This window comes from Sus scrofa, chromosome 18 (genome assembly GCF_054392235.1).
Source record: "Sus scrofa isolate SSC_HxYL_T2T_F1_AM1 chromosome 18, Sscrofa_HxYL_maternal_Yorkshire_Landrace_v2.0, whole genome shotgun sequence".
NCBI classification, from domain to species: domain Eukaryota; kingdom Metazoa; phylum Chordata; class Mammalia; order Artiodactyla; family Suidae; genus Sus; species Sus scrofa.
This window is the reverse complement of record NC_139400.1, coordinates 32,695,440-32,719,496: the sequence shown is the minus strand read 5'-3', so window position 1 is coordinate 32,719,496 and position 24,057 is coordinate 32,695,440. Positions and strand designations below refer to the sequence as shown.

Below are 24,057 nucleotides of genomic sequence, written 5' to 3'. Positions count from 1 at the left end.
GGTTCATTACCACTGAGCCACAATGGGAACTCCAGTTACCTTTTTTTTTTAAGCACCTTGAAACAAATGTTTGTATTCTAGCTGTCAACTTGATTAGCAAGCCCACACTTATCTACTTCTACTCACCACCATTTGCTAAACTTTAATCATATCTCTGTTTAGTCTTCCCTTTTTCATCAATTGACTTTATTCAATCTAGGGTAGGTAATATTGCATCATTCTGATCTGTATAACACCTTTAAGTAACAATTTTTAACTTGCATATATCAGCATCCTATAAGACGCTCTGGGAGTTCAAGACCTCTGATGGAGAAACACCCTTGACTTTGGCGGTCAAATCTGGTCTGGTGGAAAATGTAAGAACTTTACTAGAGAAAGGAGTGTGGCCAAACACCAAAAATGACAAAGGAGAGACGCCTCTTCTGATTGGTAAATGACTTTTGTTTCCAGAACTCTTCTAATTTGAGATAAATAGTATTTAACAGGTACTTCTTGGAAACCACTGTGTCCTGGCTAAAATCACGTCACTTCATCTCCTTCCATTCCCCAAGTTCCTCCCCTAACCCCTGTCTCCCCCGTCCTATGATTTTGTTTTCCTATCCCACAAAGAAGTCAAATGTGAAAGCTCTTTCAGCACCAGTTAATCAGGAGGGATGCAACTGAGAAGTTTTAGGAGGCCACGAGTGTCAATTCCAAGCAATATTCTCTAAGCGAAAGCAATATTCTCTAAGTGGGGTCCAGCTCTCAGGAGGGTTGCATGTGTGATATGTAGCCTAAATAAAGAGGCAGAAAGTGGGTTCCACAGCAGAACAATGAAGCCAAACTGGAAGGAAGGAGATCCAGAAGATTCTGAGCACACAGGGACAGCACTGTGGGGGTCACCTCTGTGACACAAGGAAGGAATGATTGTAAGCCTGAAGGTGTGGTTTATCTATCAGCTTCTTCTTGGGCTTGTGTATCCTATTACTTGTTGACAAATGAGAACTGGTCGACCTGTTTGCAGAAGCAGAGAGAGATGAAATTAATTATAAATGACCAAAGATAACCTTTCTTTCTCTTAGGGATATAGGCAGTAGAGTAAGAATTTGGGCTTTGGCACCTGAGATCTGTGGATTTATTTTTTCTCATTTTATTGAGATATAATTGACATATAGCATTGTATTAATTTAAGGTATGCCCCATGATTCGATGCATGTATAGATCACAAAATGATTACTGCGATGTTTAGTTAACATACATCACTTCACAGTTACACATTTTTTTCCTTGTGTTAAGAACTTTTAAGATCTACTCACTTAGCCACTTGCAAATATGCAATACAGTGTGTTATGTGAATGTAAATTCTAACTGAGAGATTGTAGTCATGGGTCTCAGTTTCCTCATGTGCCTACTGATGTGGGGGCATTCTGATCTGATTCCTTCTTGCTTATTCTTGCCCCATGTCAGAGCTCTCAGTCTTCCCAGATTCAGATTAGATTGAACAACAGTCTAATTATTATTTTTAGGGTATAGGCAAAGCTTCCATAACAAAACAGACAAACACAGATCCAGGAGTTCCTTGGTGGCTCGGTGAGTTAAGCATCCCAAGTTGTTACTGCTGTGGCGTAGGTCCCATCCCTGGCCCAGGAACTTCTGTGTGCCGTGAGTGCATCAAAGAAACAAAACAGAACAAGAAAACCCAAAAGTCAAAACAAACAAACAAACAAACAAAAAACCCATACAGATACACACAGAAAACAAACAACAATGACTTAAAAAGAAAGAAGGTCAGTCCTCTCTCACACAACATTATGAGTGACCCAGCATTGACAGGGCGTCTGTGCCACCTTTACACAAGACTTTTACATGTTACATTTTCCAGCCAGCAGGGAGGAGGAAGGAGGCAGCCTTGGGAAGACATCTTGGCTTTTAAGAAGATGATCAGGACATTGTACACAGCACTTCTGTTCATGCCCTGATAGTTTCGATTCTGTGACAGAGCTATACTTAGCTGCAAGGGAGGCTGGCATATTTAGTCTCTACCTGGATAGGCTGAGAACAGCTAAAACTTAGGGGCTTCTGCTGCTAAGGAAAAAAGGGAAACCTGAGTACTGAGGAAGAGATCATTTTCTCTATGTACATGTTACCAGCCTTTATGTCACAATAACATGGTGCTTTTCAAAGATGAACAGAACTCTTTTCCTGAGTAGGCTTTACAGATACTGAATAGAATATTATCCATGCTTGCTTCAGCACTATTAATGTGATCTGTTAATTTTGTAAAAGCATATACCATGGAGTATTTACAATGATACCCATGTATTTATTGTTTCTATAGGTAGTCCTTGACTTTTGCAAAAAAACCCCACTTTTTTCAGAGTTTATATAATATAAAATTATTATCTACCTGCTATTCTCAATCCACTTACTTCTAAAGAAACAACTAAAGCATGGTTATCACTCATTTGTCTTCTTTTTGCTTCCTTTAAATTTTTCTTTAATGCTTAATGCCCACAACAGAGCATTGAACATTTATATGCATTTCAAAGTTTCAGCTGTTGGTCTCGCTACTCTAACAATATCTAAAGTGTGGGAAAGGAACTTGATTGTTCAGTTATCAGAGTAGAAATGGAATTAACATTTGGAAATAATATTTTTAAAACCAAATGGTAATATCCAAGAGAAGATGGAAATTTCATGACGGAAATATTATGGACATGTCCACTATGTCCCCATCATCCACGTTTCCTGAGAATAGGGACTCTTCGCAGGTTACCTGCCTTAGGACCTTTGTTGTGGAAACCACAGCAAGACTTTTTAGGTTCATAGGAAAATGGATCATCCATGGCACTTTTCTCAGTTTTTTTCTTGAATTTTATGGACTACTTTGAAATGTACTACTCATGGTTCATTAATTTATAAAGGAGAGAGAAGAAAAAAAATGCTATTTTAAATTTTTTTTGTGCAATGCCATTTTTGTTTGTCTTAATGTGATACCATCATCTTTGTTTTAAAGTATGGAATATCCTTGGATGGCAAAAAAAAAAAATCGCTTTTGGTCCCAGGGCCCTTCTTCCCCATCAGACATCTGGCCCTAACTTATGGTACTTTGATGGATTACAGTCCTGTTACACAGTTTCTTGCTGAGGAGAAATCCGATTTGTGATGACCTGACAGTTATTAAGGGGGTTTTGCACCCGACTCCCTCTCCGCCCATCCCTCTGAGGTTGGTGTCGCCTTTCTCCAGTTGGAGATTATTTGGGTTAGTGAGTCCCAGGGTCCAGAGGAAGTCAAGGGAACTGTCTGGTACAGCTCAGTTTAACTGCCCTCCATCCCCCCCAAGACATCATGCTATCCACAGCTCAGTTACTTTTACTACAGACATTTTCTTTCTCACAAATCAATCCATATCCTCTTTATCTCTTTCAATCTTCAGATCCTTGTCAAGATACTGTAGAAAATGCTCTCTTCTCTATTTCTGTGTCCTATGAGTCAGAAAACAACTCACTGCAAATATTAAGTAAATTATGTCAGCAGAACTCATCTATCTGGGAAGAAAATGACAGAATTTTTAAAAAGTGCGGAGTTCCTGTCGTGGCGCAGTGGTTAACGAATCCGACTAGGAACCATGAGGTTGCGGGTTCGGTCCCTGCCCTTGCTCAGTAGGTTAACGATCCGGCGTTGCCGTGAGCTGTGGTGTAGGTTGCAGATGCGGCTCAGATCCTGCTTTGCTGTGGCTCTGGTGTAGGCCGGTGGCTACAGCTCCGATTAGACCCCTAGCCTGGGAACCTCCATATGCCGCGGGAGCAGCCCAAAGCAATAGCAAAAAAAAAAAAAGACAAAAAAAAGAAAAGAAAAGAAAAAAGTGTCAGCAAACTATGAAGTGTTCAAAAGTGCCTATATAACCGATGCAAAATTCTCTGATTCACTAAGTCTTCAACTGAGGCTTGGTTTCCTTTAAGCATATCATTTAAGACACATATATATATGAAATATATGTTTTTACTTCATAAATTATTTAATTTGTATTTTACTTAGTTACACAAATACTGTGTCTTATTAGTTTTTATTATTTTATCCATTTATTGGTTACGAATATCTTCCGTGGGTTAGCTTGAGAAGGGTTCTCCATGATTTGAATTTTTATTTCTGTGAGAAATAAAATATATTCTTAGTTCCAAAAAATTAAAGTGCAAATAAAAATTTATTTTTTAGTTATTTTAAGTTAAATATGGCTTATATAGAATGTTATTTTCTTGAAGAAAGGCTAATCTCTCTAATCAACACCTTCCCCAAGTCAGACAAAAGGAAAACAGACCATGAGGGAAGAGGTTCATTATTTTAATACATTTTTTTCCTAAGTGGAAAACATGGAAGAGGAGCAAGAAGATAAATGAGGACACATTATCTCTTAGTTCATTTTACTTACTGATGTTTGCTTTGCAAGAGCACCAGCTAGGATGAGGTAATTCACTGTAATTAGAGCTGCCAGTGGCAGGTGGGTGATTCAGGGAAAGGCATTTGTCAACAGACTCTGCTTCAGACAGCGAGCAGGAGAACAACTGAGATCTCACTGCAGTGAAGGCTTGCCTACCTCCAAATGAAATAGGCCAAGTTTGTCTTCACCCTCCTTTTATGCCTTTTGGAGCCCCTTCCTTTGCCTGGACCTCAGATCCTTTCTGCATTCTGCCTCCTAGCGGCCCAGGATGTTCTCTGTGGCCCCACATCTCCTGCTTTTCCCAGGAAAGGCCCAGACTCTGAGTCTCTCCTCAACCAGAAGACAGTATAGGCTTCTTCCCTAGACTGTACATTCCAGGAGTGAGAACTCCTTCTGTCTTTTTCCTGTTGCCCACAGTGCCTAACACCTAACGCAGTGCCTTTAGTATAGCCAGTGGGGATTACTGAGTGGATGAATGAATGAATGCGTGTAAAAGAGTAGCACTCACCCTGCTCTGTTTCTTACTAAGATTTTACTCACTGAAAAGAGAAACAATGCATTACATCTTCGCAAAGTGCTTATGTCTAAGCTGGGACCAGCCATTAATAATCCGAAGGGGACAAAGACTTAACAGTGTAATTTCAGCTATTAGAAACGAGCAGAGGGGGAGAGAGCCATCTGATTTAGCGAGCCTCGGAAAATGTAGTACATTAGTTGCCACATACTGTTTAAAAACTGAACTACCAGTTACCTGGATTCTAAACAGTCCTTGCTAACTTCCCATAAGAGCATAGGAAAGGGAAGTTCATTTCATCTTTACTGCTATCTTTGCTAGTGAAAACAATCTTTCTAGAAGGAGAAAAACTTGACAAACAGTTATTTACAAATGTGGATCCAGGATCCCAGAAGTGATGAAACTATAGTGATAGTAATAGTTATCATTTATCGAACTACTAATATTTACTAAGCATTTTATATACGTTATTTGATTTATTTACCTAACTTAACGCAAATGTCAATGTTATTTTCATTATGTTGATGAAGAAATTGAAGTTTACAAAGCATAGACACAGAATCTTCTCTTAGTGAGGTACATCCTGTTTTCCATGAAATTCTTAGCCCTCCTCAGGTCAAGGTTCCAAAGAAAAGGCAGTATCATCTTGCATGCTTACATAGAAATCTAGATATGAGAAATAGGAGGGGTGTGAAAAATACAATATTTTCCTGTAGAAGAAAGGGACTCACTAATGTCTATTTTGATGTTAAATTTGGTAATTAGATTAATGTCATCCAAAGTATTCATGGTATCTGCCTCCTGTTGACTCTTCTTTTTAAAATCATCTTCAAGCGGTAAAAGAGGGCTCCTATGACATGGTGTCTGCTCTGCTTAAACACAACACCAGCCTTGACCAGCCCTGTGTCAAGCGATGGTCAGCAATGCATGAGGCAGCCAAACAAGGCCGAAAAGATATCATAGCTCTGCTACTAAGCCACGGAGGCAACGTCCACCTGAGAGACGGCTTTGGGGTCACACCGTTAGGTGTCGCAGCCGAGTGCGGCCATTGTGATGTATTGGAACATCTCATCCACAAAGGTACGTGGAGGGGAATTGCATGTTCCTGACGTTTCTCCCACCTCTCATATTTCCTTTTATCCATTCCTCACTGGTTCTTCCTCCTCTCCTGAATGTAACTGAGCACCAGGCTTTTGTACCACCCCTCAATAGCCCCCTCAGTAGCCCCTATTGCACAGCTCACTTGAACCCTACACATGGGGACCTACAAATCCGAATGCCTGGCCCTGATTATTCTCTCTAGAGACAACCCTGTTTTCAAGTCGATGGCTCACCAGGGTCTCACACTCGTCTTCTCCTACACTGAATTCCTCTTCTTTCACACGTTTAATTTAATACTTTCTCTCAGCCAAGACCAAGAGCTTGGATTTATCTCTAATTCTCCCACCCCCTTCTTTTTCAAATATAACCAGCTGCCGTGTGCCATAGCATCCCTCTCTCTCACCTGTTATCACCTTGGCAGTCCCTCTGGTTTGCATCCTCCATCTTCACTGGACCAGTGTCTCGCTCTCTCCTAACCATTTTTCCTCGTTTGCAGTCTCTCCAGCTGTGAAGCCATACTACATGCTGCAGCTCAGTCATAGGAGCGTAAATGGCTCAGACTATCCTCAGTGGCTTCCCCCTGCCCACTGGATTGTGCTCAGGTCCCCACTGTGCCACCCAAAATTGTTTTGCAAGGAGCATCTCTCACTACTCCTGATGTATATCCTGTACTCCAGCTAGATAGCTGACCAAATAGCTGACCGGTATTCCCAGACATACCTCCCATCTGCTCTGCCTGGGTTTGGGTCAGGTCCTTGCCATCACCTGGAATACCCCCCAATACAATTCAAAGTCAATCTCTTAAGACACCTCCTCCCTGCAGACTTTCCCAGTTCCCCCCAGCCGATTGTGATGTTCTCCTCCTTTGAAATCTCCAAGTGCTTTTGCTTTATACAACTACAGAACCAGGAATTAAGAGACCAACTTCTTGAGCAGGTTTCTGCCACCTACCCATTTTCTGACCCTTGCCTAGTTACTTAAACACTGGGGCCTCCGTTTCTTCATCTATAAATAAAGGCTAGGTCCACATAATCCTCAAGGATCCTCTATGAGGGAAAGACTAGCATTTTTGAGGACCCCCCCCAAATGCAACCTTGTTTAATTATCAAATAAACCCTAGGAAATAAGCCATATTACCCTAGTTTACAGATTGAGAGGTTGGAAGTTCTCGGAAGTAGCTTGCCCCAAACTCTCAAACAGACCACTGTTCAGCAACAGTCAAACAGACTACTTTCCCCTACATCATGCCTTTTAGTCCTGATGTCACTCGAATATTATACAGTTTGTGTTCTTTGTTGTGATTTTGTTTCATTTCCCCTCTGAGCTCTTTAAGACAGATTTATTCATCTTAGGATCTTCTTTAGTTAGGTGACCCACTGTATGCTGGGTCACATACAGTGTTTGCACATAGAGAGCAATTGGTAAATATTTGTTGAAAAGAAACAGTGTTAACTGCTTTCTTTAACTTTAAAAGTCTAACTATTTTTTTTTTTTCTGGGAGCATTTGCCTGTGATGGAAACTGGCCTGCTAATTTCTCAGATGTTCTTGAGATGGAAAGATTTTCTAATAGAATGAAACATGCTGTTTGACTGTTTTCTTGAAAAGATGGAGATCACAGATGTTCTTAATTCTATGCTTTGAATAAGTCTTAACCAGAAAGGAAAACAACAGGTTATTTTTTAAGGTGGGGACTGTCTTGACAATCTTCCCAGTTATCACTCTGCCACGTGTTTTATACCGCCAGGGGGTGATGTGCTTGCTTTGGCGGATGACGGGGCATCGGTGTTGTTTGAGGCAGCAGGAGGGGGCAATCCTGACTGCATCTCCCTCCTGCTGGAATATGGAGGAAGCGGAAACGTACCGAACAGAGCTGGGCATCTTCCTATACATCGAGCTGCCTATGAGGGACATTATCTGTGAGTAATCCAGCAAGATCATTCCAAGTTGAAAAACACAATATTGCATATACAGTGGACACTCAAGTCTGTCTAAACCACTTCCCAAAAACTCAAAACAGATTATGATACTTAGTGAAGTAAGTCAGACAAAGACAAATTACATATGATATCACTTATATGTGGAATCTAATTTTAAAAATGATACAAAGGAACTTATTTAAAAAACAGAAACAGGGAGTTCCTATCATGGCTCAGCAGAAACAAATCCAACTAGTATCGATGAGGATGCAGGTTCGATGTCTGGCCTCACTCAGTGGGTTAAGGAGCCAGTGTCTTGTGAGCTGCGGTGGAGGTCGCAGACACAGATTGGAGCCCGTGTTGCGGTGGCTGTGGTATAGGCTGGCAGCTGTAGCTCTGATTTGACCCCTAGCTAGGGAACTTCAATATGCCGTGGGTGCAGCTCTAAAAAACAAAAAAACAAAAAAACAAAAAAAAAAAGAAAGAAACCAGAAACAATCTGGGAGAGAGAGAATAACACATACCCACTACTGTATAAAATAGATGATTAACAAGAACCTACTATATAGCACAGGGAAATCTACCCAATAGTTTGTAATAACCTATATGGGAAAAAGAGAATGGATATATTATCTATATGTATGACTGGTTCACTTTGCTGTACACCTGAAATTAATACAACACTATAACAACTATACTCCAATAAAATTAAATTTTTAAAAATTTTAAAAAGAAAAAGGCAAAATATTTACAAGTTTTGTATATAGAAATATTTGTTTGATTTTCCCTTCTTTTTATGTTCTTGTACTTTCCACATTGAATTTATACTACTTTTATTATGAAAAGACTTTTAGAAGAAAGTTATAAGTAAGAATTCTGTACAAGCCATCCAAATGTGCCCTCTATTTTTTTTTTTTTTTGTCTTTTGTTGTTGTTGTTGTTGTTGTTGCTATTTCTTGGGCCGCTCCTGCGGCATATGGAGGTTCCCAGGCTAGGGGTTGAATCGGAGCTGTAGCCACCGGCCTACGCCAGAGCCACAGCAACGCTGGATCTGAGCCGCGTCTGCAACCTACACCACAGCTCACGGCAACGCCAGATCGTTAACCCACTGAGCAAGGGCAGGGATGGAACCCGCAACCTCATGGTTCCTAGTCGGATTCGTTAACCACTGCGCCACAACGGGAACTCCTATTTTTTTTTTTTTTTTTAAAGATGTGTTTAACAGAAGGCTACATGGTTTCTAAAAATTTTGCCCTTGGCAAAGGATTAAAATTTGTGAAATTTTAGTGCTAATTGGTATTATTACAATTTCTATCAACATGAACAGATATTATAATAGAATGTCAAATTTATCCTTGAATAGGAAAGTTTTATTACAAGTTTAGATGTCTTTATTTCAAAAAAAATTGGATATATTTTTACATCACAAAATGTGCCACAGTCAACACATCAGTGGAGATCCATAATCATTGTATTAAACTATCCACCATTTCAGGCAATTAAATATATTTCATAAGTTCAAAAACTTTAAAATCATTAGGCTTTATCACTTTCAGTGGTGACATTGGCTAAGTTAAGTAGACTGTGACACGTAATTGATGCTAAGTGACATGTTGTTCAAGTTTACCTGGATTTACTCCCAGTGTTCATAAATTCACACAAGGTAGCTCTGAATTAGGCACAAGAGATCAAATTATCCTTGCCTGTGTCTCTCATGCATGTCTGGTTGGTCAGTCAAGTGTGACATTCACAACGATTTGTCACAAGTTCTTATAAACTTAAGCCGTGGTTTGTTATCTCAATTGGACTCATATAAAGTTGAGGAAACAATACTTTTATTGTTCATAACTTAATTTCAAGTAATAATGGAAGCAGACAGAAGGTACATGGCCAATATTAAAGCATAGATTGCTAAGGAAGCAGTCAAAGAGGAGTAACAAATGAGAATTCAAGAGGCCTAAATTCTAGTCATTGCTCTACATCTGTGTGACCTTTCACTTCCTCAAGACTTCATGTGGCTCTCCTGTGAGTAAGGAGGTTGAACTCACTCATGTCCAAGGTCACTTCTAGCTCTACTTCCCTGGGAACCCATGACCCTAATGTCAAGAGTATGAAGCATTCTTCTATGACATCAGATGAGCAGACTTTTCTTTTTTTTTTTTTTCATTAAATAGCATTAGTTGATTATAAATATTATGTTGTTCAGAGAAGAATTGGAAGATGAACACAGTTCCTGAGAAATCGTAATTCTGGGACCATATATATAAGATCCCATGTTTTCCCCAGGAATATTTCGAATGGGAAGCTAAATCAAAACTAAACTACACTAAACTAAATAGTAGTAAGTCAACGGACAGAGATTAAATGTTTTATGTAAGATTATCTGGAGAAAATAAAGGAAGCTAAATAAATTGCATTCACTTGTCTAGCAAGGAAGCTGGCTTTAATTTCTTGATTTTCTTTATGCTCTGTGGATATTTGATTTTTCTTTCAGTGCACTGAAATATCTTATTCCAGTAACATCCAAAAATGCAATCCAGAAAAGTGGGCTAACCCCAATTCACTCAGCAGCAGATGGACAGAATGTACAGTGCCTAGAACTGCTTATTGAGAACGGTTTTGATGTCAATACCCTGCTGGCTGACCACATTTCTGAGAGCTATGATGACCAACGGAAGACCGCGCTGTATTTTGCTGTTTCTAATAATGATATCCACTGCACGGAAATCCTTCTGGCTGCAGGTGCAGACCCAAACCTAGATCCCCTCAACTGTCTCCTTGTGGCAGTGAGGGCCAATAATCATGAAATTGTCCGGCTGCTTCTCTCCCACGGAGCTAATGTCAATTGTTATTTTATGCATGTGAATGACACTCGGTTCCCCAGTGCCATTCAGTATGCCCTAAATGACGAGATAATGCTCAGGCTGTTGCTGAATAATGGCTACCAAGTGGAGATGTGCTTTGACTGCATGCACGGGGACATCTTTGGAAATTCGTTTGTGTGGTCGGAGATAGAGGAAGAGGTGCTTCCGGGATGGACATCTTGTGTTATAAAAGATAACCCGGTGAGTTACACCCTTCTCTTCTTCATGTTGGGTCATCATCCTAACTTTTGCCCATTTGTTACAAGAAAAGAAAAATCAACTCCAACATGTTTTTCTTGTTCTTGAATTATTGTTTGCAGTGATATGGGGAAATAAGCATAAAACTAGGCCTGAAAAGATTTCATTTTTTTCTTGAATTGGAAACAATGTTGAAGTGAATTTCTTGAATTGGAAACAATGTGAAAAAAGTATGCAATTAATCATTTATGCTTGTTTGGTGGAATGTTGGGGCTAGAACCACAGAAAGAAGAATCATGGAAAGAAGCATGATTCTTCCATGTTATGCTGAGTGAAATCACATCAGAACCTTGCATGCTTCAGAGCTCACAGTTTCACAGAATGGTTTCAAACCATTTCTTTTTCTTTTTTTTTTTTTGTTCCTTACAAAGAGGATACTTTTATTTCCTGTAAAAAGACAGTAATTTTTATAACAAAATTAAGTATTTATATATATGGTATATTAAAAGTACTACTAAATTAATTTTATCACTTCTCTCAGTTCTGTGAGTTTATTACAGTTCCTTGGATGAAACATTTGGTAGGCAGTGTTATTCGTGTATTAATAGACTACATGGATTATATCCCTCTATGTGCTAAACTGAAATCTGCGCTAGAAGTACAGAAAGAATGGCCAGAAATCCGTCAAATACTAGGTAAAAACACAGTTCTTTCCTACAAATTTTTTTTATGGAGAATATATATAGGGGAAATTTCTTAATGTCATAATTTGATACTTTTTCAGTGCTACTTTATTCCCAGATTCTCTGTTTTTTTCAAATCATTCTTAATACTTCATCTGATCTAAGATACTAATTTTTGTTTTTCTTGATACTCTTTGATTGTGTAATTAGAAATTCAATAACTATATTAACATTCTAACTCATTTTTAAAGTTAAATTCTATAATACTGTAGAATATATAGACTGTAATCTTCATGTGGACAGGGATCTATTTTATTTTTGCATTCTCAAGGCTTAGCGTAATGCCTGGTAAGCAGTAAATACTGAGTAAATGAGTGAATGCTTTTTGATGTGCACTCTTTGAGTCTTTACTGACAAATCCTACCACTAAAATTATGTATTACAAGTAGGCCATTTTGTATTCTCTAGGTTAAGGTTTACTTATAATCATAAAAGTGAATCATAAAAGTTTCAACAAAAATGTATCTATAATTACTCCAAAGATGAACAAAAACTAGAAAAAATTTGAAAGATTTTTCTATTTCAAAATATGAGTTTGGAAAAGTGAACTTTCAAAATCTTTGTGGTCATCAATTTCATGGAGCCCACAGAAGCATCATAGAATTTGACATCACATTTAAATATTCTGGTATTCGTTTCTTATTTTTTTGGCCAGCCCAAGGCATGCGGGAATTCCCGAGCCAGGGATCAAACCTGCCTCACAGCAGTGACAACACCAGATCCTTAACCTGCTAGGTCACCAGGGAACTCCATAAATATTCTGGTATTCTCCGTACATCTAAATCAGCTTTAAATGGAATAACAAAACCATGACAGCCTATTCTTTAGTATCAGGCAAATTTATGCTAATTAGTAAATTATAATTTGTAGTCAAGAAGATAAATCTGAAATATTAAGCCGATTCATGTACCATATGTTAGGTATAAAGTTCAATGAAAAGAAATATGAGTTCTATAGTGCTTTTCATCCAAGTACTTAGTTTCAATCAGTTTAGTTCATATGTTAAAGTATGTAATATGAATTTCGACTATTTTGACCATTGTAGCAAGAGACTTTGATTAGCTAGAAAAAAAATAATAGTTTGAATGCAGATTCGGAGGTAAGCTTGGGTTTTCCCCAAATGACTCGTCCCCTAGAATGGGTTCCACAATAGAAGAGATTTTTGTAACAACTAAAGCAGAAATTTTAGAGAATCTAATGAATAATATATCATGAGCCTAGAAACTGACCTTTGCAGTCAGACCTAGAATGGGATGGAACTCTGGCCTTGCCTAGATGTAAGATTGCTAGCTATATATAGTGCATATGACATTCAGGGCTTATATTTCCATAGAAACAAGCAACAATTTTTTTTTTGTATCATTTTTTGTTTCCTTGAGGGGAGAGGAATTTTTTATTTTCTGTAAAAAGACCAAGATAGTCATATTAGCTGTGTGACTTTGAGTAAGTTACTTATCTTGTTTATGCCAATGTTTTCATACTGCAAAAAAGGAAATGATGTAATTAGGTATCACCTTTTTGCATCCCTCTGTAAGCTAATGGATACAGTTGTTGAGCATCAGTTGCTGCTAACATCCCATCGTGTGTCCCTTGGTGAAAGAACACAGCACCAGCTATAGTTTTGCCAACAGATCAAACCTGAGTATGATCAAGCCTCTGGATCTAGCTATCAATTTGCAAAAAAATAGAGAAGACAGTAGGACTTGGAACTGCACCATAAAAATGCAGTCAGCAAAATCCAGGCTTCGGGAAACCTTTTTGTATCTTCAAAGATTAGTTGAAAGGATGAGAAGAGGATGACGTGAAGAACCTGCAAATTAAAAGGGACTTACAGAACATATCAATTTAAAAATATATATTGTCAATACTATAGTGTAAGGAAAGCACACTGAAATAATGAAGCTCTAAAGGAAGAGATTACTATGAAAATCAGAATAGTAGTTCCCACTAGGGGAAGGAAAGAATGAAGTTTAGGATGGATTGTGGAGGGAATTCTGGGGTGGCTGGGAAAGTCCTTCTATTCATGACCTGGGAGATGATTAAAGATGATCACTTGATAGTCACTTATAAGAACTTAAAAACTATATGTTTGGGCTATTGCTTTATATATATATGTATGTATATATATATATATATATATATATATATAATTTTATAATGGAAGAGTTGAAAATACTTTCGAGTAAAGCAAAAACCCCTAAGCCTTAGATAAATTAATTTCCCAAAGGTGTAGACAGAAAGCAAAGCAAGGATTTGAGTCTGTCTCACTTCAAAACACAGGCTCTTTCTCCAATACCACTGTATTTCCTTTCACAGAACAGATTTCACTTCTACTTGGTAATTCATTGTCTGTGCATTGGTATTGCAAAAGAATGAGCAATTCTTAAGACTTCCGAAAAGCAATCCGAGGAAGAGTAAGACCAGGAGGTTTTTTTGTTGTTTCAGTCATCCATCATTGCAAGTAGAGTTAAGTCAGTTGAGTGCTATGAGTATGGTTAACCACTGGATGTCAGGATTCCTCCAGGTATGCATAGGTCAGAGTGTGAGGGAATAAATTAAATGGTAATTTTTTAAAAGATGGGTTTGTTCTGCCTATTTTGGTAGTAATAATTTCACCTGAATAGTTTTTGAAAAATGTTTTAATTTTTTTAAGATAATTTGAATGTTTATAATCTTGAATGTAACAGAAATGTGATCTTTTTGAATATTGAATTGACAGTTCACATTATTGAATGATTGCAATGTGCTTTTCTAATACTTTACATGAATTAATTTGTTAGATCTTCAAACAACCCAATGGGGTAGGTCCCGCTGTTATCTACATTTCATGCGTGAAAATACTGGGAGCACAGAGGTTAAGTCATTTGTCCAAAGTCATGCAAATACTACGTGGCAGAGCCAGATTTTAACCCAAGCCAGAGCCCACATCTAAGCCTGTGTGCAATGTTGCCTTCTCCCTAACTCAGGACACTGGGATAATATATTAGTACTGTAGTGATACTATAGATAAAGTAGGAGTTGAAAATAAAGACTCACATCAGATATTTGAATAACAAACATAAACTGTTTAGGTATTAGACATTGAAACAAACCTAACAATGAATCATGGATATTTGGAATCACTGGCATCAGATGTTTCACAGGTAAACATTCATTAGAGAGATTGGTAGGAGAGAGAGGTAATAGAGAAGTATATCTCTAAAATACTCAATTCTAAAAAATAAATAGGAGATGTGAGCATTTGCTTTCTTTAATCAAGTCCATCCATGCACAGAACATATTCTAGTTGAAAATCCCCTAAGAGCCAGACTCTACTCTTGACACAGTGATGACCAAATGTCTACCTTCAGGGAGCTTACATTCTAGAAGAGTGGTCTGGAAGGCTTAATTGCAGTTTGAATTCTTCTTAAAGTCACCAGTTGCTACCATGTACATGCCTGTTTTTCAGAATGACTTTACTAAACATTATTCTAAAACAGTCTGTATCTTACAGGTCAATCGATTAATGTTGTTTTTATTATTCTGCTGTTTTTCCCGTTCACTTTCAGAGAATCCTTGCTCATTAAAGCATTTATGTCGGTTAAAAATTCGAAGACTTATGGGACTCCAGAGACTCTGCCAGCCAGCCTCAATGGAGAAGCTCTCTCTACCACCAACTATTCAAAGATACATATTATTTAAAGAGTATGATCTCTATGGACAAGAGCTAAATTTGCCATAATTTGAAGTAGTATTTTAAAATGTGATTCTAAAAATATGTTTAAATGGGATTCCTTTAGAGAATTTCTTGGAATCATTTTGCAATACTTACATGAATTTAAATTCATTGACAATGTTATAACTGGATCCCGTGTTTTTACGGAAACACCATATTTTACATCTTTAAAGACCTTTACATTGTGATTTTTTAAGCTAGTTAGTATTTTGTATTTCATTTCTATTGACTATCTTCACTTGCAGCAAGTCTTCAAACTCTCCCTAGCAAGTGGCTCCTACAATATCACAAGCAAGTCTCTCCTATGTTTATAAAACAAAGAACCACTTTCTCAGACCCACATCTCCAGCCAGTTGCTGGCCCTTTCTCTCTTTTCTTTCATAGCTACACTGCATGAAAGAGTTCTTTCCCATCTGCAGAATCACACGTTGTGATATGGCTTCTGCTCTCTCCACTGCCCTTTGCAAGGGCCTTAACAAATTGCTTGTTACTAATGTCAGCGAGCATCCTTCTGTCCTTCCAGCTGACTCCTGCAGCATCTGACATTGCTGCCTGCTTCCTCCAGAAAATGTTTCTCCCTTGGCTTTCCTGACGCCTCGTTCTCTCCGCTGTCTTCCTACCTCCCTGACTGCTGTGTTTCTGACTTCTTTTTGCATTGCTCATCGCCTGCCAAATCTTTAATAATATGCCTTAAATCCTCTCTTTTTATGCTACATTCTCCAGGGAAATTTTATCCATGTCCGTGGTTTCAATCGCTGTCTACATACTGTTGACTGTCAAGTTTATATCTGAAGTTCAGCTCTTTCTCTCATGTGCTTGAGACCTGTATAGACAATTTGCATAAAGGACATTTGAATACAACTCGCCTCAAATTCACCATAAAAAAGCTCCTTCTCTTTCCATCTCAAGCTCAATAGTTAACCCAGTTATGAATTCACTTTCCCAAGTCAAAAGCCTGGATTTCAGCCTTGACCGCCCCATTTTCCTTACCCAGTATAACAAATCACCAAATCCAAGGAAATTTATTCCATGAAGTTATCTTCTACTCAGTCTCACTGATTCAGCCCAAATACCACCTGTTCTCTCCTTTCTTCCTGGGATGCTGAGGTGCCACCTGACTGGTTCTCCTCCCTTCTGGCTTGCCTCATCCAACACACAGTCTACATATAACATCCCAGAATGATCTTTCACACTTGTAAGCAAGTTTCGCTCCCCCGCTTAAAATCATTCCCATGGCTCTTAGGATAAAGGGCAAAGTTCTTCCATGGCCCTTTATGCTCTAGCTCCCTGCCTTCCTCCTTAGCCTTCAACCCTCCCTTTAACAATATTAAACACCTTTAGAAGTTTGTTCTTTGAACCAATGATTCCCAGACTTTTTGATTATGTGCATCAGTAGTTTTTGATTTACTAATTTTAAAAATAGGGTCATCTATTATATATATCAGATATACATAATATAATATATATCATAGATAGATATATAATACATCTACTGTTACTATTACTCCATAAAAGAGGGGCCATTTTAATGCCAGAAAACAGGGCTGCCTGAAACTCAGTTATTAAAATTGTATGACTTTAGTTTTGAAAAAACTTACCAAACTGAGTTCGTTTCCCTAGGGACTGGTGAAAATTTCATTCTGGTCCAGCACGTCTCTGAGGTCTTTAGTTTGGGAGCCACTATTACAGAAGAGACGGTGCCCTCTAGTACCTCGGGGTCTTTGTATGTTCTTCGTCTGCTTGGAATCCTTTTTCCATGACCTTCCCCGTATCCTCCAGGTCTCAGCTCAGAAGTTCCTTCCTCTGGGCTGGGGGCCCCGGGAGAGCACTTGGTATGCTGTGTTAGAGGTGCCCATCTTCCCATCTGTCTGCCCCGTGAGACTGTAAGTTCTATGAGGGCAGGGCCTATGTCTGATTTGTTTTGCAGTATTTTCTTAGGGCCAAACACATTCCCTAGAGCCTAGAGAGAGTTCCAAAATTATTTGTTGAATGTATTGAACAAGTGAATGTTATATAAGACCCAGAAAAAAGTCATCAGTGACCTGATGGTAAAATGATAGTTTTGAGTCTCTGAATTGGTTATACAGCCTTAATAATGGTAATTACTTAGATTCATTTTTCTTATTTTTATCTCAAGAGCCATTGTTTTCTCTCAATAGTAATACCTTACTGGTTTCTGAACTTTCCAAATTGCGTTTAGTGTTAGTTATCTTTGAACAATAACCAAGTATGAAAAAAAACCTTATAATTCAAGCTGTTGCTTTAACCCTTTGTACTCCCTAAAGAATATATTTTTATGTAGATTAAACTGTATGTTTTTAATTAGAACTATAATGTTTTGTGTATGGGATTTTGTGATTCCTCTGTTGCTCTCCTACTTACAGCTAAAATGCATTGTTACCTATAACTATTACAGTAAATAAAAAAATATAATGATGTCAGTATGCCATATCATACTTCAGAGATTAAACTAAAGCTTTAATATTTAGTGTATTTTTATAAATACATTCAAGATGTTTCAGATATGAAATAAACTCTGGTATATGAAAATTTGACATTTTCTTTCATGTGTTTTACATAAATATATTCAAGAAACACTTGAATGTAAAGATATGAATTCACTGCACATGCTTTGGGTTGAAAGTCGTTCTTTTGGTATTTGTGAAGCAGGAGAAAAATATACCCTGTGAAAGTGAGGCAATAACTACATCCAAAGTGGATTTGATTTTTTTTAAATCCTACTTTGAAAATTTCTAGCAATGTGTTTGTTTGGGGTGATCTGGATGGTAAGGGAATTAAATTATATCTAATTAGGACTCTGTTTCTCCTAGAATATGTCACTTTATCTGGGAGAGGGCAACAGCTGCTCCTCCCCAATGAGGCTCAGGCGAAGCCAGACATTCTGCAGTGGAACCTGTTGAACCACTATCAGGTTTAATCAACATGATAGCGTTTTGATGACCTCTTCCCAAGCTGCCAAGATGATCATGGCTGTTTTGGTAACTGTGGATTTTGTTTTGTATCATACAGAGTCTCTGGCTGGAAAGCAGGTATGGCCTCTCCTCTGAGTGTATTTTGTTTAGTTTTTCAGTAGGTGATCTTTAAAATAGTATTTCCATTTCTGTCTTACAAAAATTTCATAAACATGTTGAAACCAAGTGCCTCCAAAGAATACAGTTTAATCATTTTAAATAGTCCCAGAATAGGTTTCCATGCATAGGATGACGTGAAAACAAATTGCGTAAATGTTGTCCAGCAAATATTCGGGGGTAAAACTCCCTTTGATGCCAGTTTTTGAAAAAACGGTACATATGAGTTAGCATGGAAACTACAAAAAAAAAAAAAAAAGAAAGGAGTCTTTTATGACATAGAGAATACACTTAAACCTTGTCATTGACCTTTCATCGACATTTCTACCTAAATTTTGGGTTCATGTCATATTACTCTTGTGTATATAGGCAACTTCCAAATCAGAAGTTATTTAGGACATATAAAAACTCTAATCTGCTTCAAGATGTTTATGAGATACAATGAAACACTACATGCTTATATCCATACTCTTATATTCACATGTATGTAAGTTATGTTCGACATATTCATATCTAATATACATACATACATGCATGTGTTGTAGTGTGGCATATTGTTACAGTGTCACATAATGCAGTAGGAAAAACTTGTACTTTGTAGTCAAACAGACCTTTTTAGCCTTAGTTTGAACCAGGCTCCACTAATGATTAGCTGTTTGATTTTGAATAAGACATAAGTGTATAAACATCAAATCTAACATAGAGTAAGTGCCTGTGAAATGCATGCTCTCGTTATTACCATTATTATTATTGTTGTTGCATAGTGGCAATGCCAGTGCCAGAGTTGCAAAGGTCAAGAACCTAGGTCTTACAGCACAAGTCTGCAGATTGTCATGCTTGGATGGGAAAATATGAAAAAATTATGTTAGCGGTATATTTAGCATGTCGCTATCACTGGTAAATACCTTGAGAAAATTCACAGAATGAAAATAGCAGAAAATTGCCCTAGCACATAAAACCCCACATCTGCTGTTTCTTAGGAGAGCCCTGATCACCAGTTGTTGAAAGGGAAGAAAAGGCTTCTCAGGGGAGAAGAGGTGTAGAAGAAATAGACTGATGTGACCTCAGTGGCCTGTGTTATGAAATCTCAGGGAGTGCTAGAGATGTCTGGGGATTTGCTGTTTTGGGAAGGAGACGGTCTAGTAATTTGAATCTGGGCACTGGGAGTGCCTGAGTTCTAATGTCGGAGCGACCAGTGATTCCACCAGAGGCACTTGATGACGTGCTCGTATTCTGTGCCTTAGATTTTAGTGAACCTGGGACAGCCATTTCTCTTGCCTTGAAAGTCTTTCATCCCAGGCAGTCCCAGGGAGATTTAAGATAAAACTTCTTGGAAGCAGCTGGATAAGGTAGAAAGCGTGGAAGGTGTTACATGGGATACTTACTTGAGGATTGAGTGGGTGTGAGATACCAGCACTCGGTTCTTTCAGTTTGAAGCAAAGTCTGCACCAGCTTCCTCCCAAAAACTATTTTTTCATGCTTTGTGGAAGTCAAATAACTAGATATACCAATCGGTGGTCAACAATCTATGTTCCTGAATGTTTGAGTAACCCTTCTTATTTAGTTACCCCAGTTGATTTAATATTGTTTCAATGACATGACAATTTTAATCATCATTGACGGCAGAATGATAATGTTTGCTTGGGCTTTAACTCTTTGGAAGCCCCCTCAACCCAGACTCAACTCTGCTCCCAACCCCCTTACTGGGGGGCCTGCCTTCACAATCGCCTGAGGTACCCAAGAGGCGAAATTGAATCTGTGGGTTGGAGGAAGCTTCTGATTAAATTTGAAATTCACCTTTACTGAGTCCACCTTCCTACAGTGATTCTAGGCTATCTGAAGGCCCTCTCTTCAAGAGGAAGGAAAGCCTTTGTTTGGCAATCAAAAATAAAGTTTTTCAAAAAAGGAGTTCTCTTGTGGCCCAATGGGTTAAGGATCCTGTGTTGTCATTGCTGTGGCGTGGGTCAATCCCTGGATGGGGAACTTCCACATACTTCAGGTATGGCCAAAAACAATTTAATTAATTAATTAATTAATTAAAAAGAAATTAAAAAAATAAAGTTCATAATGCCAGTAAATTTAAGAGAGGTAGAATAATTTAAAAATCTTTCTAAATAGCAGGATTGGTAAGGGAAACATGGTGAGAATCCTAAGTCTGTAGAAGGAAAGCATAGTTATTTCTTACAAATCGTTTCTTCTGTAAACGTGGTGAAAATCTTGAGAAAAATCTAGTTCATTTGAATATGTTCTAGCAAGATTCCTTCAGTAACAAACCCATTCATTTGTCCTGTTTTACGGTCCCCAAAGAATCTCACACACATCATTTCACTTTCTTACAACTACTATCAGAGAGGGACAGGGAAGGGGTTGATTAATTCCACTCTATAGATAAGGAAATCAGCTTTACAGCCATCTAAGGCAGGAAGTGCCAGAGCTAGGATGCAATCTGGGACTCCTGACTCCAAATCCCAGGTTGTTTCCACCCCATCATTTTTAGTACAGATTAAGAGTGTGTTGTTCAGAACAGCCAGAAAGTGGGGACAATCCCCTGTCAAGTGGTGAATGGATAGGCACAGCCTGGCCAGTTTATATAGAGGAATACTGTTCAGCAACAGGCTACAACACGGATGGATCTCCAGAGCATTATGCTGAATGAAAGAAGCCAGATGAGTGGTTGCCTGGGGCACAGGAGGGTGGGAACAAAGGTCGATTGCAAGTGGGCACAGAGATCTTTGGGGATTGCTGGAAAAGTTCTACAAGTGGATTGTGGGGACAGTCGCACAACTTGGTAAATTTACTGAAAATAATCGTTGGACTTCACACTTAAAGTTGAGTGAATTTTATGGGATGTCACCTGCATCTGAATAAATCACTTAGAAAAAAAATAGAAGGAGCACGTCTCTCGTTGACAGGTGGTGCCATGTTTACAACCTTGCTGAGGTAGCCCCGCTCAACAATGGAATCCTCTGGCTCAGAGGAGAGCACTTGGTTCTTGTGCTGGCAGCACATGATTTATTAGTTTTTTGCTCTGCAGATAAGACCATTAAAAGCAGATGATGACACAGCATGTAAGGGCGGCAGCATGCTTGCTGCCTTCACCTATCTTGGTGGCCCTCGAGCCCAGACAAACAGCCTGCTCTGCCAACTTCTGACATTTTCTTTTCTTTTTTCTTTTTCTTTAATTTATATTGGAATGTAGTTGACTTACAGTGTTGTGTTAGTCTCAGGTGTACAGCAAATTGAGTCCATTATACATATACATATATATCCGTTCCTTTGCAGATTCCTTTCGATGTAGGTTATTAGACAGTATTGAGCAGATTTCCCTGTGCTGTACAGGAAGTCCTCCAATCTCTGACATTTTCATGCTGGTGGTAATGACTTTCCCACTTTATATCTTATTATCATCACTATTTACTAAACACACAAAAACATACAGATAGAAGAGCTAAAAAGGAAGCTTTTCTGTCCCACTGAGGGCATAAATTGACAAGGAATCATGTTATTGCAGACTGGGTCCCTTGAAAAGCAGCTCTGATTCCCTGGAGGTGCAGTGGAAGGGAAACAAGGAGAGATGGGGGATGGCATTCCAGGGGGAATCAGAGAAGGCAAATGCCCCAAAGGCTGTGGATCTCACAAACACGGGGGCACTTCTGAAAGAGAGGTCAGTGAGGAACCGCTGTGAGTCTGTGCAACAAGGCAGTGCCTTCGATTTCCCGAAAAAATTGCCAGTAAAAAAGCTTAGAAATGAGACACCAACCTCGAGCACTGATGGGTCCCATCACTGGACACACCAAATACCCATATTCCTGAAATTTGACACTGAATTTACCTTTTCTTTCTTCCTTTTTTTTTTTCCGGCTGTGCCCATGGCAAGGGATCAAACCTGTGCCACAGAAGTGACAAAGCCAAACCCTTAACCATTAGACCACAAGGGAACTCCTGAATTTACCTTTCTAGCCCGTCTTCACAGCAGGATCTCAGCTCTCCTGCCCTTTTAGTTACCACCTTCTTGCAGGACTGGTGTTTTCTCAAGGGGCGGTTGTCATAAACCTGAGGAGGGAGGCTCCCCAGGGAGCAGATCCAAGTCTTGGGTGCTGACTCTCCACATCACTCTTCCTGATACACACGGAGCAGACCTGTCCAAAACCATAAATTGACACTTGGGGCACTACTAAAGGAGTTGCCGAAATGAACCAAAGCCTTCCAGTCCATCCAAGTAACATTTTCTTTATTAGGACTTGATACAACACATACCAAATCTGCTCCCGGTTTCATAAGTGAAACTGTATTTCTGATCTGCCTTATAAGATGGAAAACCTGGTGGATGAAATTCAGCTCTTCTTTCCTCATTTCGGACTTTTTTCTGGAAATCATCTTTTGATCATTGCCAATTTAACATGATCAGTTTATCTTTCCATTTCATGAGGCGCATTTTCACATGTTTGAAGCAGTTCTGCAAAGGCGATTTGAACCCACTACACACAAGGCAAATGGGAGGCTGCTCTATTAAAGATTTCTCTCTTTCATCCCATTCGTCTTTTATTTTGGTACATTTTGAAATGACAAACTAGGAAACTTCAATATGAGAAGCAGCTTGGACTTAGGGAACGTAACACTAATTATCACTTACTAGCTGGGTAGGCTTAAAGAGACTTTTTAACCTCTCAGAACCTCAGAACCCATTTTCACCCTTTGTAAAATGGGAGGCAGAGTATCTATTTCATCAAGTTGCCTCACTCGCAGCAAGTGGCAGCTACGCACAATTATTCAACGGAGAATCAGATTACTATGTTAGACTGCCTGGCACATTGTACGTGAAAATGTTTTGTAAACTATAAACATTATACAATGGCAAGATATTATTTTTATAAATAGCTCTAATAATTTTAAATTTGACTCATGCTCACGACCGCAGGCTGACATAGCTGGGAGGTTTGCTTGGCTGCCAAGCCTGAGAGAGAAGACTTGATAAGGGTATTTGCCAGTTCTCATCTGATCCGGGTGGCCTGTTTGGTTGTTGTCCGTGCAGAGCCTGACCTTTGCCTGACTTCCCCCCCGGGAGCCTGTCTCCAGCTATCTGAGAAGCTTCCAGCAGACAGACTGAGTGAAGTCGGAAGCCTCACTTCCTTAGGGGTCATTGCATTTGCTGGGCAGCCTTATGACCAGCCAACTGTAGGAAATGTTGAAAACCCAAATCCTTCTGTGTGAGGGGGAAACAGGTTAGATTTGGTTCAGGAAGCAACCTGGCACCTGTACAGTGAGAGAGAAGAGCTAAGCCTTAAAAAAAAAAAAAAAAAAAAAAGGGTAAAGAGAGGGTGAAAATTAGGAATAACTTGTAGATAGACATTTGATATTCATGAACATAAGAGAATGTCCAGTTTCCCAATTTTGTAAATAGCATTGTAGGATATGATTTTTGTGTTTTCTTTCTTTTTTTTTAGGGCCACACCCACGGCCTATGGAGGTTCCCAGGCTAGGAGTGTAATCAGAGCTATA

At 38.8% G+C, this 24,057-nt stretch overlaps 1 protein-coding gene across 27 annotated transcripts in view; it reads left to right on the top strand.

The window, feature by feature from the left end:
- The window catches only part of ASB15 (ankyrin repeat and SOCS box containing 15), a 55,869-nt gene extending 37,850 nt beyond the window's left edge, over positions 1-18,019 (top strand). For 20 of the 27 annotated variants that reach the window (XM_085005960.1, XM_013985656.3, XM_085005958.1 and 17 more), the window contains 6 exons: positions 271-429; positions 5,766-6,011; positions 7,778-7,949; positions 10,444-11,014; positions 11,553-11,706; positions 15,303-18,019. In XM_085005960.1, coding sequence (XP_084862086.1) covers positions 271-429; positions 5,766-6,011; positions 7,778-7,949; positions 10,444-11,014; positions 11,553-11,706; positions 15,303-15,475 — 1,475 coding nt within the window. In that variant the 3' untranslated portion in view covers positions 15,476-18,019. The remainder of the gene's footprint in view (positions 1-270; positions 430-5,765; positions 6,012-7,777; positions 7,950-10,443; positions 11,015-11,552; positions 11,707-15,302) is intronic. The other 7 variants (XM_085005968.1, XM_085005966.1, XM_085005967.1 and 4 more) reach the window with 1 other exon arrangement.
- Positions 18,020-24,057: the final 6,038 nt, after the last annotated feature.